Here is a 16,102-nt window from a genome sequence, read left to right as displayed (position 1 = left end):
AAAATCTCCAAAAATATCCAAAATGCCTATCGCGACCCAAGAAGACCAGCCTCTCTTCCCTACTACCCTCATCTCGCCCCTCGTCTCCGACGTCCTTCCGAAAGGGTACTCGATCCGCCCGGTACAACGCTCCGACTTCCACCGGGGCTACCTCGACGTGCTGCGCGTTCTCACAACTGTCGGTGACGTGAGCGAAGATGCCTGGAATAAGCGATTCGACTGGATCTCCTCCCGGAACGACGAGTACTACCTCCTTGTTATCGTAGACGAGGAAGACAATATTGTTGCGACAGGGAGTCTGATTGTTGAACGCAAGTTCATCCACTCCCTGGGGATGGTCGGGCATATTGAAGACATTGCTGTTGAGAAGGGGCAGCAAGGGAAGAAGTTGGGGCTTAGGGTCATCCAGGCGTTGGATTTTGTGGCCGAGAAGGTTGGGTGTTATAAGGTTTGTTTCTCATCTCTTCCTTCTCTGTTTTGGTCGAATCATCTGGGCAGTGACTAACTAAGTTACATAGACTATCTTGGATTGCTCCGAGACAAACGAAGGGTTCTATATCAAGTGTGGGTTCAAGAGGGCTGGTTTGGAGATGGCTCATTACTATTAGACGGAGTTGGGGTTCTGAAATGGCAGAGTAACCGTTACGGGGCTTAATTTTTACTTGTTATGTGCTCCGAGGGTATCTCCGGGGTTGTCTCTGCTGGCGTTCAGAGATTTGTGATTGACACTGGCTTTGTCAGTGACGAATAGACGTATACATAGATTCATGGCTGTTTATATTATCCTTTTCTCAGTAGCCACAAGGGAGTAATGGAGTAATGCCTTTTCGTAGATTGACCAGGATGTTCTAATGATGTAGACACAGGGAAGGGATTTGCGAGATCAAATGTATTGGCACACGGACGCAGATTCAGTCAAACTGTCCGTTGTCCATTTATGTTAACGATTGTCCACTCAATAAGTCCTAGTCGCTGCTTCATAGCAAACGACCGGACTCGAAGCTTGGACCCTATAAGGTTGGTTTTACAACATTGCCTGCATGCCGATTGCTAGGTGTGCAGCAAAGCCCGATTACGCAACTACGTGAAACTAGAGGATATGAAGTATATCCTCAAGGACGCATCAGGTCGCTGTCGGGGAATATCACAGGCTTTTCCATAAGAGCATGAAACCCACTAATACCGGAGCAGCGATCGACAAACGAACAAGAATGAAACTAAATTCCCAGTAACGAAGTCGAAGTTCCCATTTGATGATGATGAAGATACAAAGCCCATAACTAGCCGTGCATGAAAAGAAAACATCCGCAAACCATCCCCGTAACCAAGCCCAAGTCCGGTTCCTTTTCTGGGTCGAAATCTCGAGTCTTCCGCGTCGGCGTTGATAGATTCTTCTCTGACTAGGTAGAGAACGGGTATTAACCGTCCAGGCCGCGTATTATTGTGCTTTTCTTCTTTTCGTTCGTGGTCGTCATCGTCATTTCCCCGCGGCGATTACCAGGTTCCTCCTTTCGCTAGGGTATCGTCTAGTTGCCGGGATTGGGGTTCATCTGTTGCAAGGTTGCAAGTCAGCACATTATTCCTGAATTTCGCACCCATGAGGAATTCTCTTGAGAAAGCCGGGTGTGTTTCCGATTTTCCACGACTCCTCATCTTCCCTCGATTATCGGAATAAACGTACCTTCCGCTTGCCACCGGTCATGGTAACGTTGACGAAACGACGAGTGTACTTCAGACGCTTCATGGCGCGGCCCTTAGGGAGCTTCTTCTTCTCCTGGGGCTCGACCTATATTATCAAAGAGAACCCATCAGCCTACCAATTCCTAATACTTCTTGCAGTTTTCATGGCAAAAAAATTCCTCCTGAATCGAGCGGCATCCGGAACAAGCAAAGCCCTCTCCCACAAACTCTTCTCCAGCCGTGCTCGTCCCAAAACCTGCCCTTCGCAACACAACCAATATGGAAAGAAATAGAGGGAAAACCGACCTTAGGAGTGGCAGACTTAACCTTACCCGCACGGGCGAGAGATCCGTGAACCTTACCCATGGTTGCTGGTGATGTAGAACTTGTCGGATCGAAATGGGAAAGTTGAAAAGTCGAGGTGGGAACTTGTGATAAAGGGGGGTTGATTGAGTCACCACTGCACTGGGCTTCTGTGGGCGAATCGCGCTAGTGCTGACCTGTAAGCGAGATGGCAAATTCGGAAGGGCGGGAACCGGGGGTGACTCAGCGGTTATTTTGGTGCCTGAGGCAATAGGAGCTCGGAACTTGGTTGTCTCTGTTACTGTTCTCTTTAGGGCAGTTATTGATGACGGAGCGTAATAAGCATTTAATTATTCTTCATTACTTTTGTTCTGTTCACACAGGAAATATTAAACTCCTCTGATGCTCTCTTATCTCTTGTTTGTCCCTACCCTGGCAGTAGTATAGATGCCGAATCGGGTTAGGATAGGTTTGAGCCCTACTACCTGTAGTATGGCAGGGCTCGACTTCGAGGCTCCGAGTCTTGGATCTACGACTGGGGAATTTAACTAATGGCTCTTGTGGATGAGTCAGTTTAATTTTATGGACGACCTGTGTTGGCATCTGGAAGTCATAATTTATGTTGCCTTAAGGAACTCACCAACTTCTGAGCGCTAGGGCGTGCAGGGTGACGACATCAAACTACTATGCCGAAACCTCAGGTCGTAAGCAGCAGGACTGTTTAGATATGTAATGTTTGATTGGGCGTACGCCCTGAAAAAACAAGACCATGTAGGAATTTACACTAGAGCGACGTATATCAAGGGGCCATCATCTCACTTCCATTTCCCATTCCATTTCATGAATTTGATGGCGTGCGAATGATAGAGCTTATCTGAAAGTCGTTGAATTCGCAAGAAACCGTCTTGTACGCCGATAGTTTTGTGAAACATTTCATTTTGGGTGATAGGGAAAACACATATTCCAGCTCCAGTAACCTCCCAAATTCCGTCCATGAAGTGCTTGCCTTCCGCGCCTCCCAATCCCAAGCCAGACCGTTATATCTTTACCTTAACGAGACTTGGCAGCGACCTTGGGGGCGGAACCCTTGGAGCCCTGCTTGCTCTGGATGCGCTGAGCAGCACCCTTGCCAGCAGAGGCGGCGGACTTAGCCTTGTCGGCCTTCTTCTTGCTCTCGGTGGCAGCCTTCTTCTCCTTGGCGTCCTTGATGGCCTGCTGGCGGACAGCGGCACGGGCCTCGGGGCGCTGAGAACGGCGCTCCTTGATCACGTCGAGGGAGGCACCGACGATGCCACGCTGGTGCTTGACGGCACGGCGGGTACGCTTCTTAGCAACTTCCTGTTCACGGTGAAATCATCCGTCAGCTTTCTATCACTCATTTGGCAAAGTTATCCCCCAAGTTTCTTAAAGTAGTTCCAATTTTCACGTTCCACCCCTATATCGCGAGGGGCAAACCCATCCCGCTTCTTGAACACAACATTCCCCAATAACTCGAATTCAACCCAGTGATGAAAGAAAAAAGGCGGTACCGACCTCAGAGATACCCTTCTTGTGCTGGCGACGGAAGAGAACAGTCCAAGCTATCCGGCGAGGGTTCTTGCGCTGGAGGAAAAGGGATTCGGACTTTCCATTCTGGAAGCGGAAGATCTTGCTGTCGCCACGGACGAACAGCTTACCCTGTTTCAAGAAAAAACCAATCTGTCAACAAACATCCTCATATATAGATTTTGCATTGGCGATGGTTTTGATCGATCGTGCAGCCTGTGAAGACCTTCGGTCGGGGCGAGGCAATTCATCGAACGGGTTGTTTGGCGGGAGGACAAAACGCACCTTTCCGGGGTAGATCTTTTGACCGCTGAAAGAATCGTCGTAGGTACGCATCTTGAACGTGAGAGATGCGCGACCGGTTGGGACGAGATGTTGTCGATTGGCGTTGGGTGGTTGAGTCGAATCGGTCTCTTCGGCGGCGTACTTCGCGAGACTGGCACAATTCTGTGGTGGTGCGGTGTGGAGCTCGCTAAGCGCCACACGTGACCTCGCTCTGCCCTTGACCCCTTCGACGGCGGGCTATACAAACTATACGGAACTATTCTACGAGATTGGGGTTTTTCTACGAATTGGTAATTTCGGTGCTATTAATATAGTCTCATATTCATTCTCGGCGCTCTTTCCTTTTTTTTTTGTATTTTTCACATGTCGTGGACACTTTGTTATTGAGACATCTCATAGGCTCATTCAACCCTCCCAATTTAATTGCATCGTCCTCACTATCTTGGACATGCATACCAATTCCTGGCTGGGATTATCAAAACGATTACCGGAAATCTAAGATGCTAGATACTCTGGCGTACAAAACATTCCTCTTGGAAGTGTCGATCTAGATCCAGCGATTTTGTGCAATGATCAATCGTGCCAATCGCAGGAAGCCCAGGGATCCGGCTTGCACTCCTGTACCAGTGGACATGTTCCATTAGCGATGTTGTATCAATGTTTTGCAGTCGATGATTGCTTGTGCTTACCTTGCATTGGATATCCCGACATATCTCGCTTGGGCAAACACCGGAGCAGCTGGCGCATACGTATCGTCCACACCCATCGGGAGGTGTACACTGCGCAAAAGTACTGACATCTTTAGCGTGGGTCCCAAGATGCTCGATTATCTTCCTAAGACGCTTTGCTTGGTGGACCTTCTCTGGATCCAAGCTTTCGTTGGCCGCTTTCTGCGCCAGTTCTTCTTTGACACAGCAGGTCGTGTTACAGATAGGGCAAGACTTGCGGCAGTCGACACACCAGAGGTTTCTATGATCCCAGGCCCTGGATTCGTTTGGTCTGCGAGGGGCTTCCAAATCGCTTGCGGGAATGGCACGGACTTGGGTTCCAGTCATGCGGCGGAGGTAGGTGAGCTTTGTCATGTTAGTATACGGTTCTTGTTCAGTCTTGTGAAGTATATTCTCACCAATTCCTCGGCCGATGCCTTTCCAATCTCCGGGTAGCATTCTGGCTCCTTGTTCGACATTGCGATTTGAGCCTCGCAGTAATCCAAGTCGAATTGCATATAATCTGTGATGGGTAAAGTTAGCCAGCGTACACAGAAAGACGAGGGTGCTGCTGAACCTCACCTCCTGGCGATCTGAGGAACTTCAGACCAAAAGTACCAGAGTCCTTTCGCTTCGAGGATCCTTTGTTTTTCTTCTTCTTTCTCTTTGGGTTCTGAGTGATTGTTGAAGTTGAGACGGTGCTGATTCCTGTTGACCCTGTGTCCTGTGTTGTGACCGACCAAGCTCGCGTGTCGTTATTGGACGACGATATCGATTCCCAGCTTTGCCTATCAGGCTCAGTAGATGATCTCGAAGCTGTGGTCAGAGCTTGAAGGCGTTTTCGGATGGATGTGCCTTTGGGCGAGTCTGTTTCGACGTGACTGCGTTCTTCAAGCTCTTGGGTAGCATCAACCAATGGGCTGTGTAGCTCAAACAGATCAAAGGGCTTGGTATCTTCGATGTGAAGAGAGGCCTCAATGTCTTTGGTGTTATCGCTACAGTATCGGTTGGTGTGAATGTCTAGAGACTGTTCAACTCCACCACCACTGTTATAGTTGTGACTGCTAGCAGAATTAAATTGGATAATCTAATACTCCTAAAAGCTATTAGAGGGCAGTGTTTGGTACCTGGTGAGTCCTTTCAGACTGGATGGTTTCTTCTTTCTTCCCTTGCTCGGCATCTTGTCGTTGTTGTGAAGTTGTGTTTGAAGATGCAGGTTGTGTTCCTGAGTCGTGCATGAAGGACGTTCAAGATAAGCCCGGATTCATATAGAAACTCATAATTATAGTAATAATAGTGAGGGATTTATACCAGGTTAATACTATTACTTATGTGTTCCAAGGCTTTACAGTATTTGAGCTTGTATCCCAGTTTCACCCAAGGCTAAGCACAGAGGATTGTTTCCTTTATAAATGGGTACAAGTGGATTGTAAAATAAGAAACCCAGAATTGCTTCTGTAAAAAATCAAAAGCTTTGGATTGCCCTTGCAAGAAAGTCAGTTCGGCGCAAAGTGAGCTAGGGGCGTAAGGACTATTGCTGGAGCTAATTAGAACCAAAGTCCTAACCCACATACGAGTACAGAATGGTTTTAGGAGTCGATAGTTCTATTGAATGGGTTTCTAAGATATATTCTCAGGTAGCAATTCATGGCTCCGGGCAGTGCACAAGGCTTAAAATATGGCATGCCTGGAAGATCGGAAATGAGTAGTTGCCCTTTCGCCGTACATCAGCGTAGAGGGAATAACGAACCAGAACTGGATTGAAATGCAAATGTATTCAGCGAGATGGGACTCCTTCCATCAATCGGAGAAATAGGGCTAGATTTTAGAATAATTTGACCTGACAGATCAATGCGAGTACGGCCAAAGTCGCATGTTTTTACTCATGGTCTCATCACGGTGTCGTCTATGGTCATTCACACGGCAACTGAAATAGCAAAAAATTCCTAAGTCATCGCGTGGGTAATGGTCCATTCCTTTGCGGTTTTAATAGCCGCGGCTTCGTCCTCTTTCCATCGCTGGGCAACATCGTTTGCAAGGGGGTCGTCGGGATTCGGGGCACCCAACAAAATCTGGATTGATAGCAGAATGGTACGGATTTGGAGAGCCGGAGACCAGTTACCTAGTAAATCATTAGCCCATGCATATGAGTAGAACAAGCCCGCGAAGAACATACTCTTCAAAACATCCAGGCAGATTCGCCCAAGACGATCAATGTTGGGGTGGTAGATTTTGGTCAGGAATCGGATCTTGGGAGGAGTCATCGGGTAGTCCTCAGGCAAGAATAACTCGAGGCGGAATATTCCACCTTCGTATGGCGACGCCGCTGGACCGTGGATTGTAACATCGAAATAGCGCAGGTTGTCTTCGTGAGGTACGGCAGTGATACCGGGGACTCTTAAAAGGGATAAATTAGTATCGCAGGTCCAGGTTTTGAAACTGGCTTTGCCAACTTACGGTTCCGCCAGGAGGCGTTCTGTCTCCTTCACGATTCTCTTTGGCAAGGCCATCTTGTGCTGCAGTTTGTTTTCCGAGGCTCGAGAGTATGCGCGGGGTTCCTGGTTTCGAGATTTCTCCCCTCGTGCCAGTTCAAAAATCTGGCTATCTCAGATTGTACGGAAGGTAAGTGGAATCCAGCCACAGAAAAATTCCAAGTCGGTCAACCAACGGGGAGCAAAAACAGGTGAACTTAATAGGACTCGAATAGAACCTATCGCAAAAGATTGGGCGACGACGTAACCGGCGGAATGTCGGAGGGGCCCTGCACTTATAGATTTCTCGGCCTCCGTATTGAATTTGGCGGACCATTCGGACCAGAAGTGAATCCTTGGCGCCGTTAGCTTAGGAGCTCCGAACTGGGGTTCATCCAAGACGATTATCAGACCCCGTCTGTGCTTGCTCCGACCTTCGCGCCAACCGATACCTGAGCCTCTCTTCAGTGCACTCAACCTTTCCGCGAGAATCTCACTCGTCTCGCCACTTATATGTAACCAGTATCGTGATTACCCAGGCTTTCATATACTTACGAAGACTGTTGGACCTCGATACACGCATCCGAAACTAGTTCCCCACGCCATGCGCGCCATGCATACGATCAGCTCTTGAGCTGTCCCAGACTACTCCGTCCTCAGCGACAACCGCCGTACTCTATCGAGATGAAGGAGCCCACAGCCAGCTGCAAATTTTACGATCAATGTGTCCACCGGTATCTCGAAAATCGCCCTGGTAGCAGATCATAGACGGGGCCGTTTGACGACCGGTAGCCGGTAACGCCAAAATGTCCGACTCCAACGAACCAAGGCCGTTGACTTCGGCGTTCGAAAGTCCAACATATGGAGAGGACAGCTCTTTTCACGTAGACCAGCCAGTTGGGTCTATGTCCATATCGCCTTGCGGTCGAGACGTGGTATTAGCGTCCAAGGAGGGACTTCACATAATTGACCTGGATTCGCCTTACTCGCCGCCTCGGTATCTCCCTCATCATACACCATGGGAAGTTGCAGATGTTCAATGGTCTCCATTTTCTGCTCGAGACTATTGGGTGGTGAGTACGTCGAATCAGAAGGCGTTGGTATGGAATCTAGCCATGCAGAGTTATCAGAACTCTATTGAACATGTTTTGCATGCTCACACGCGCGCCATTACGGATATAAACTTCTCCGCACATCATCCCGATGTCCTTGCAACTTGTGCGGTCGATAGCTTTGTTCATTGTTGGGATCTTCGCGATACCTCACGACCAGCTATCTCATTCTCGGATTGGTTTGCAGGCGCTACTCAGGTGAAATGGAACCGGCAGGATCCCAATGTAATTGCGAGCTCTCACGATAAATTCCTTCGTATCTGGGATAAGCGAATGGGAGCTTACCCAATCCGGTCTATCCAAGCTCACGATACCAAGATCTACGGGGTTGACTGGAATAGGGTTCGGCCCGGAGCTTTGGCGACCTGCTCTTTGGATAAAACAATCAAGTTCTGGGATTATACCGTTGAGGATGATGTTCCGGAGAAGGTGATCCAGACGCCATTTCCTGTTTGGCGTGCAAGAAATACGCCTTTTGGTTGGGGTGTTCTGGCCATGCCTCAGAGAGGCAACAGCGATCTTCATCTTTACAGTCGCAGGGCAATAGATGGAGCGTATCCTGACGGCCCGCTTGCTCCTGTACATAGCTTCCCCGGCCACAAAGGACAGGTGAAAGAGTTTCTTTGGAGGGCGCGTGGAGAAGTTATTGACGGCATCGACCACAGAGAATTCCAACTAGTATCTTGGGGGACTGATAAGGAACTCCGCTTGCACCGTGTTGATCCTGATGTTCTTCAAAAAGTCGGCTACGAGAATGGGAAATCCTTCATGTCCAACCTAAATATCACCCGGAGAGGAGCGGTCTACAGGAGCTTCCGGGATGAAAATGTCGGCTTAGAATACGAGGAAGATGGCCCTTTATCGCCGTCCTTCGAGCCCCCTGTAACCCCATCCTCGCGCGCCGGTATGAATACCATATCAATTCCATACGCTCCTGCTTGGTCGCAAGGGGGCAACGCCAACTCGAGAGTCGGAATGCAAAATACATCTGGTCAACGGACTGACACAAACCCAATCGCCTGGATGAGGGGCGTGAAAATATCAGGATGGGATATCGAAACGCTTGGGGACGAGATTACGCACGTTGGCGAGAAGTTCACGAAGGTGGCCTTCGAGTCAGTTGATGTCAGACGACGAAAGGCTACAATATCTTTACATGGCCCTTGGGGTGCTGACGGTGCATCACTTTTCATCCGAGTGGACATCAAATTCCCGCCCGATTACCCTAGGGATTCGGTACCCACTTTTAATGTTCAGAAGACCACCGCTGTTAGTGATCAGCTCGCCAGCAAAATCGTTGCAGAGCTCCAGACTATCTCTGAGACCTATTTATCCTCCAAGCGAGGCTGTCTTGAGGGGGTCGTTCGGTACCTTTTAGGTGAAAGCAGCCTCGAAGAAAGTATCGCATGGATCCTGGGGGAAACTGCTGAGACTGTGAAATCACCAACGAATGACCATGTCGGGGGCGATGAGTCCAGTGACGAGGACGAAGTCGGATTGTCACAAAGTCAGGAGTTAGCAATGAGCTCTGAGTTGATTCGGCCTGTCAATGCGAACGTAATGGTCCCAAGAGCAAGGGAATGTGGAGCAGTTTGGGCCAAGGACGGCCGTTTGGTGTGCTTTTTCCCAACCAAGAAGGATAAGTCAGCATACTCTCTTGAAAACCTAGGTTTCAAAGAGATGACAAAACTGTCGAGAACTGACAACCTTTTCGAACGGTTTGGACGTTTTGATACAAGTTCTTTAGGGCCCCGGATAACGGGTACAATTGCCAGTACTGACGACGGTGCATCTGAGTATTCTGATGACTCTGAAGCTGAAACGTCTAGTTCTTCTGGGTCCTCTGGTATTCTATCAGGGCTTCAACATCGGTTCCCAACGCCCCAGACATGGCGTAGTGCTGGAAGTCTTGGGTTCTATCGGCCTCGCTCGACGGACAATTCCCAGAGGTCAACCGTCGGCGGGATAACCTCCCGATCCTCTGACGCACCGCAGAATGTGATTTCTATACATGACTTGAGTAGTATACTCCCAGCCAAACGAGAGTTGGGTCGTGAATACCGTATATGTGGGAAGGTCGTTGACGTGTGTGCCCATAACGCAGCGGTTGCCCTGGACCACGGCTACTATGAGCTAGCTCGGATTTGGGGTCTCGTTAAACTCATCCTGCATCAAAGAAGGTCGTCGCGATCACCTCCCATTCCAAAAAATACAGACAAAGCATCGCACATCCAACGGAAAGATAGCGCAATTGATCTAAGGTCTGATGCTCTCCATCCCGATCAATCCTCTCGAAATACAGCGGGTGTCGTTCAATGGGGGGACCATCCTTTCGGTGGCTATTGGCTCATTCCTGCACTTTTCGCATATTTTGAACGAATCGGCGATATACAGATGGTTGCGATGCTTTCCTGCGTTCTATACGAACCTTACCTGAAAGAAGCCCCATCAGAAGGAGAAACGTCATCAAAACGTGCAGGTCATGATTCCTTTTCTCTGGATTTCCATAACTCTCCCGGTACCGGGACGAACAAATCGCAAGCGGTAACGCCCCCCACCTCTACGCCAAAAGAGAGTCATACCACGCCTGGTACACAAAGCTCTGGACGGTCATCATCAGAGTTGTGGCGCCCAGGTACTACTCCGCCCTATTCCACAGGAACTACACCCCCTTTGCTTTCTCGTGCAAGTGGATTAGGTGTTGAGAGAAGGGCAGTCACCCAGAACCCGTCATTAGCTGCTTCGCCAGACCAACAATCACAGCCACGAACCGGCACTGGCTTTGGATCTGCACTTGCATCTTCTCTTTCTCGATCTTTCACGTTCGGGCCGTCCTCAGCATCCCCTCCCGCAAGTGACCTACTTAGGAGGAAGCAGGCCCAAAATGAGAGCGCTCGTGCGCTTGGAGGGCCTGGGGCATGGACCCCTAGTAGCTCTAGAGCTAGGGCTGCATCTGTAAAACCTGACCATCTTACAACAACCTCCTCGCAGACCCAGTCGGATGTGGAGAGTGAAAGGTTAAATCCGAAACCAACAAAGAAAATCAAGGTTACTTTTAAAAATAAAGGTACCTTTGACAACCACAGCACAATGCAAAACTTGTTCCTCGATCCAAAAAAGTATCAACTATATCGATCATACCGCACAGCCTATGCTCATCTGCTGTCGATGTGGGGACTACCGGTGCAACAAAGCGAAATGCTGAAAATAGGCGATATCATAAAGCATCCGGATGATACTGGAGCTCATCACGGAGATTCTAATAACCCTGGGGATTCGTTTTCACTATCCGGTTTTGCTCGCAAGGGTTCGTCCAGTGCCTCGGCAAATGATGATAGCAATGGTCTAGGGATCCAGCGACATTGCAGTAGCTGTGGTGCTCAACAATTATCCATCTTCGCGGTTCAGGATGTCGTGGACGCTGCAGTGGCGGGCACTAACGGCCAAGCTAAGGGGGCCGCAACATTGATAGTATGCTCCAATTGCAAGCCAAAACGACCGCTTCCGCTCAAACTACCATGCGCCATATGCCGTGAAGTGGTTGAGGGAATGCTCACGCCTTGTCTCGGCTGCGGCCATGTCTGTTGTTTTAGTTGCTACCGCGAGTGGCTCTCGGCCATTTTGCCAGATGTGCATCACGGCGACAATAGCGATGAAGACCTGGACACTCAGTCTTGCCCTACGGGTTGCGGTTGTAAATGCGCAGACCGCACCATGACGGATATACCGGCACCATCGAGCCATCCACCGTCTCCGAGCCTCGAAGGCGAGAACAGAACTCAAACAAGACGTTCGGAAGGTTCGGGCTCAATTGACGGTCTGGTCAACCCCAGCCATCCGGAGGATGATTTAGACCATTGGGGAGCATCACCGTTTGCCTCTCTCGCCAGGGGTCTCGGTGGAGGCCTTAGTCGAGGCCTACGCGGCAAGGAGGACAAGCGGAAAACGAAACCCCCTGGGAACTATACGTTCGTTCCGAAGAGGTCATCTATGAATCAGGTCCTAAGTTAATACTGAAGCAAGATAATTTTGTTAGACAAACATATACCCTATTGCTGCGTTAATGAAATGTTTTTCACGTTCTATGCTATATATCCCAAAATCCTACTGCACTAGCCTAACCTCTATCACCGCCACCAAGTCGTCTAGCTATACACCTCTATACCTTTCCCCAAGAAACAGGCACCTCATATGAAACTTTACTGATTCCCTTCTGCCTACTAATCTTTCTAATCGTAATATCCCCGGTTAGCCCCGTGGATTCCACATGCGTTCCCCCACACGGATTCGCATCAACATCTCCAATCTCAGCAATCCGCAGCCTCCCCATCCCACTTACCTCTCTACCCTCCACCATATCAAGCTCGTCCTTCCTCTTCTCAACCTCATCCTCATCCCACCAGGAGATTCGAACGGGAAGTTGCTCTCGAACCAGCTCGTTCACTTTCTCCTGGATCACGGGCTTATGCTCGTTATAAAGCAGCCCTTCGAACTCCATGCAAGCTTCCCCAGGGAAATGATTCGCTTTGATTTTTTTGCGGTTTCCCAATGTTCGCTGTAGGAGACGCATGGCGAGGCCGATTATGTGTCCTGCTGTGTGTAAGCGGGAGTGGTAGTTCCGCTTTACGCGGTCTATTTGTAATGAAACAGGCCGGTTCATTGCAATACCGCTAGGAATTGAAGTAGAAGGTGGCGAGAACCGCCCAAAATGAAGAACAGAACCATCGCTGGTTTTCCGGACAAGTAGGACTTCGAAAAGGAAGTTGCCATCGCCGTCTTGATTATCTAAACTTTCGGGGGTTATCTTCCCTGTATCGCTTGCTTGCCCGCCACCCTGTGGGTAAAAAACTGTTTGCTTTGTGATGATAGCAAATGTCTCCTCTAACGGAATATTTTTTGCGAGGCGTTTCTCGTCATCGCCTAGGCTTGACAGTGGCCGGTAGGAGATGATCTGAGTCCTTGATGTGTGGAGAGAAGCATCGTCTAGATAGAGGGCTTCAGTGGGTCCCTGTGATGAATGTTAGAAGCTCACTGGATGAACCTGGATATTTGAAGTACAAACCATTTTTTTTTTCTGTATTTTTTCTCAATTTTTTGGGGAGATTCGGTTTTCTCTGATGAGATGGATCTTCTATGACTGAATCTTGTGTTCCTGGATATCAACAATTAATATGGTCGGGTTCGCTTCCGCGCACTGCTTTAGGAAAGTGGAGAAATAGGGGACCATCAACGATGAGTTACAGATAGTTCCATGTGAAACTCTCTAGATAATTGTATAGACTTGAATAATAAGACTAAAAGTGGAAAGAAACAAGAAATGATGGGATTATGGGGATAGTTTATTAACCATTTACTCATCCATTGATCAATTTTCCAGCATATTTCACCATAGCCCCAAGATATATATATATCCTAGTAGAGGAATTTAAGATAAGTATACTGAGCCTCTTCGCAGTTCTTTGAATACCATCGTGACCCAAAAGAATCCCAAAATAGCCGGACTAATGTATCATCACAGCAACATGATCGTCCATGTACTTTGCAATATTTCCAAGGAAACACGCAGAAAGAATTGAGATTCCTCCGAACGCAATACTAACATAGTAAACCCACTTGTAGCTTTCCGCGTAGGCCATCTGTCCAGCAGCCACAACAGCATCATAGGCCGCCTGGTTCCCTGCAATCCCCGGGATATCGTGTAATCCTTCCAGGAGGGAGGCACCAGTGAGTTCAATCGCTTCAGTGATCAGGGTGACGTCTGTGATATTGAGCTGGGTAGCCATGACACCACCAATGTAGTGTTGCGAGTTGGGAACAAACTTGCTGATGAAGACGTTGTAGTAAACGGTGTAGCCGATACTGCCACCGACGACACGGATTGAAAGAGTGAGGGCGGAGATGGTTGCGATGAGGTCCTGAATAAAGATTTAGATTAGAATTACCGTGTCTGAAAAGGGAACTGGGCGTGGTGCATACATCTGGGCAGATAATAGTTGTGATAATAGAAGCAGGAACAACAATCCCACCAATTCCTAATCCAGCGATAATGAGGACACCCCAGAGCTTGTGCAAGTTGTTAACATCGGCGATAGCCATCGCGCCACATCCTGCAAAAGTCAGCCCATTGAATTACTATTGACTTGCTTCTGAGGATACGAACCTGCCGTCATAAAAACGCTGCTAACAATTAGGAGCTCTTTGTTGTGACCGCGGAGAACACTGAGCAGCCATAAAACGATACAAGCACCACCCATGATTCCGAAACCAATGGGTAGACTGCGAATGCCAACGCCAAGAGGGTCATGGCCGTAGACATTGAAGGCCTGCGTCGGCCAGAACATAAGAACTGAAAAAAAGTTCGCACCGGATATGAAGGTGATGACGAGCGTTAGGCCGAGAGTACGAGATTCCTGCTTCAATCGACTGGGGAAGATAGGGTACTTAGCACCATAAATCTCCCAAAACGCGAAGCAAGCTAGCAGGACCACCCCAATTATAAGAGGGGCGAGAACATGTGCACTGTCCCAATCATACTATGATAGTTCATTAGCATTCAGACGATCAAAGGTAGCTGAGGACTAGATGAGAAAGTGTACCTGATATCCACCCCATTGCATGCCAGCCATAAAGAGGATTAATCCGACGATACTGAGGATCCCTCCAACAAAATCAACTCTGCTGATAATTTCTGCTCTACTAAGGCCCTCCGAGTTTACTCGGGGTGGTGGGAAGTAGAACAAAGCGGTGATGAGCAGGCCGAGCGCACTCCATGCTCCACAGAAAGCACCGACATGGCGCCAGCTGCTGGCATCGGCGATCAATTGGGCCCATAATACCGATGGCGCGAAGGGGGCTATTGTGAAGATCAAAATAGCCACATACTTGCCCCGTTGGCGAGTTGGTGCCATCTCGGCCGTGGCGGCCAGTGCTGTTAGTTCGTTCACCCCTGCACCTGCACCTGCAATAGCCATACCGGCTGCACTGAATTCAGTATCTAGCCAGAAAAAGAGAGTAGAAAGTGGTTTAAATCATACCAATGAAGGTATTCATAGTATGTGCCGTCGAGCAAATGATCATTCCGATAAGAACCAAAGTAGCCCCGATGAGAGCGACATATCGGCGTCCGATGAGATCGGAGAGGGAGCCGACGAAAGGACAGACTCCAGCCAAAGCAAGCAAGTTTGCTAGAACCTATTGTTAAAACCTAGTGTTAGCCTTAGTTTATATTGAAGCCACAAACTGGGAAACACAACATACAAACCAGACCCATCTATCAACACCACCAATATCGCCATAGATGATGGGCGGGATACCACCAAAAAGATAAACCGGAATTTGACTACCAGTCCAAAGGAAGGCCATGGCCACGAAGCCCATGAATCGACGCAACGTCATCTTCAGCCACAAATCAGCAAAGATGCCGTGGAGACTTTGTTTTAGCTTGTGTTGCCTCCGGTACCTTATATTCTTCGTGAACCCCCCCGGTCTCATCAGCAAAGGTGATGGCATCCTCCTGATGACTGGCATTTGGCTTCAGGTTGCTGTCTGACTGGTTCGAAGTCTTCTCATCCACATGGGACTGACCAGAATCTTCAGGTGTCGAAACCATTTTGCGTGACTTAGGAATAAAACCAAATAGGACAGTGAAAAGTAACCAAGATAGGAAGAGATTTGAATTGAAGCAGTAAAGTCCTTCGAGGCCCCACAGCTGCACGCACATATGTTCAAGCGGGTTACATAGACTATAAGGACAAAGAAGCGCACCAGCCCCTCTTTTTTTGCCGCGGAGTCTGATGCTTGTATATTGGCCCCAGAATGTGGAGATGGCTTCTTGGGGTACGAATCGTGACAAGAATGAGTGAATATCGAAATGATATTGTAGGAGAGAGCTGAAACAACCAGTCGGCTGTAACGCCTCTTTCAGAAGGCCGAGGCAAATCTCGAAGATTTGAACTGCTCCATTGCCGACAGAAGAGAGCAACGATCGTGGTTGGAGGAG

The 16,102-nt window shown here is 48.8% G+C and overlaps 8 protein-coding genes across 8 annotated transcripts; 2 read left to right on the top strand and 6 right to left on the bottom strand.

Moving 5' to 3' along the window:
- Nucleotides 1-22: 22 nt before the first annotated feature.
- On the top strand, nt 23-608 carry gup1 (glucosamine 6-phosphate N-acetyltransferase; the record flags this gene model as incomplete). The annotated part of the gene is made up of 2 exons (XM_041700863.1): nt 23-448; nt 519-608. 2 exons carry the CDS (start codon nt 23-25, stop codon nt 606-608), a joined length of 516 nt encoding a protein of 171 aa, XP_041549810.1.
- A 918-nt stretch (nt 609-1,526) lies between these two features.
- RPS30A (40S ribosomal protein eS30) lies at nt 1,527-2,046 on the bottom strand (the record flags this gene model as incomplete). Its single annotated transcript, XM_041700852.1, has 3 exons — nt 1,527-1,550; nt 1,682-1,786; nt 1,987-2,046. The coding sequence occupies 3 exons, from the start codon at nt 2,044-2,046 to the stop codon at nt 1,527-1,529; spliced, it is 189 nt and encodes a 62-aa protein (XP_041549809.1).
- Nucleotides 2,047-3,033: 987 nt separating this feature from the next.
- On the bottom strand, nt 3,034-3,864 carry RPL24 (60S ribosomal protein eL24; the record flags this gene model as incomplete). The annotated part of the gene is made up of 3 exons (XM_041700841.1): nt 3,034-3,321; nt 3,517-3,660; nt 3,814-3,864. 3 exons carry the CDS (start codon nt 3,862-3,864, stop codon nt 3,034-3,036), a joined length of 483 nt encoding a protein of 160 aa, XP_041549808.1.
- A 522-nt stretch (nt 3,865-4,386) lies between these two features.
- On the bottom strand, nt 4,387-5,758 carry APUU_10441S (uncharacterized protein; the record flags this gene model as incomplete). The annotated part of the gene is made up of 5 exons (XM_041700830.1): nt 4,387-4,431; nt 4,503-4,886; nt 4,940-5,043; nt 5,103-5,607; nt 5,648-5,758. 5 exons carry the CDS (start codon nt 5,756-5,758, stop codon nt 4,387-4,389), a joined length of 1,149 nt encoding a protein of 382 aa, XP_041549807.1.
- A 708-nt stretch (nt 5,759-6,466) lies between these two features.
- Nucleotides 6,467-7,030, bottom strand: UBC13 (E2 ubiquitin-conjugating protein UBC13; the record flags this gene model as incomplete). The annotated part of the gene is made up of 3 exons (XM_041700819.1): nt 6,467-6,642; nt 6,697-6,917; nt 6,978-7,030. The coding sequence occupies 3 exons, from the start codon at nt 7,028-7,030 to the stop codon at nt 6,467-6,469; spliced, it is 450 nt and encodes a 149-aa protein (XP_041549806.1).
- A 767-nt stretch (nt 7,031-7,797) lies between these two features.
- APUU_10439A (Mtc5p) lies at nt 7,798-12,114 on the top strand (the record flags this gene model as incomplete). Its single annotated transcript, XM_041700807.1, has 1 exon — nt 7,798-12,114. One exon carries the CDS (start codon nt 7,798-7,800, stop codon nt 12,112-12,114), a length of 4,317 nt encoding a protein of 1,438 aa, XP_041549805.1.
- Nucleotides 12,115-12,262: 148 nt separating this feature from the next.
- APUU_10438S (putative alanine--tRNA ligase) lies at nt 12,263-13,168 on the bottom strand (the record flags this gene model as incomplete). The annotated part of the gene is made up of 2 exons (XM_041700796.1): nt 12,263-13,111; nt 13,166-13,168. The coding sequence occupies 2 exons, from the start codon at nt 13,166-13,168 to the stop codon at nt 12,263-12,265; spliced, it is 852 nt and encodes a 283-aa protein (XP_041549804.1).
- Nucleotides 13,169-13,604: 436 nt separating this feature from the next.
- Nucleotides 13,605-15,712, bottom strand: APUU_10437S (putative MFS drug efflux pump; the record flags this gene model as incomplete). The annotated part of the gene is made up of 7 exons (XM_041700785.1): nt 13,605-14,018; nt 14,080-14,210; nt 14,264-14,636; nt 14,700-15,079; nt 15,138-15,294; nt 15,361-15,498; nt 15,563-15,712. 7 exons carry the CDS (start codon nt 15,710-15,712, stop codon nt 13,605-13,607), a joined length of 1,743 nt encoding a protein of 580 aa, XP_041549803.1.
- Nucleotides 15,713-16,102: the final 390 nt, after the last annotated feature.

Source organism: Aspergillus puulaauensis, chromosome 1, assembly GCF_016861865.1.
Source record: "Aspergillus puulaauensis MK2 DNA, chromosome 1, nearly complete sequence".
Classification (NCBI taxonomy): Eukaryota; Fungi; Ascomycota; class Eurotiomycetes; order Eurotiales; family Aspergillaceae; genus Aspergillus; species Aspergillus puulaauensis.
The sequence above is the reverse complement of the archived record's forward strand: the minus strand, read 5'-3'. Positions and strand labels throughout refer to the sequence as shown.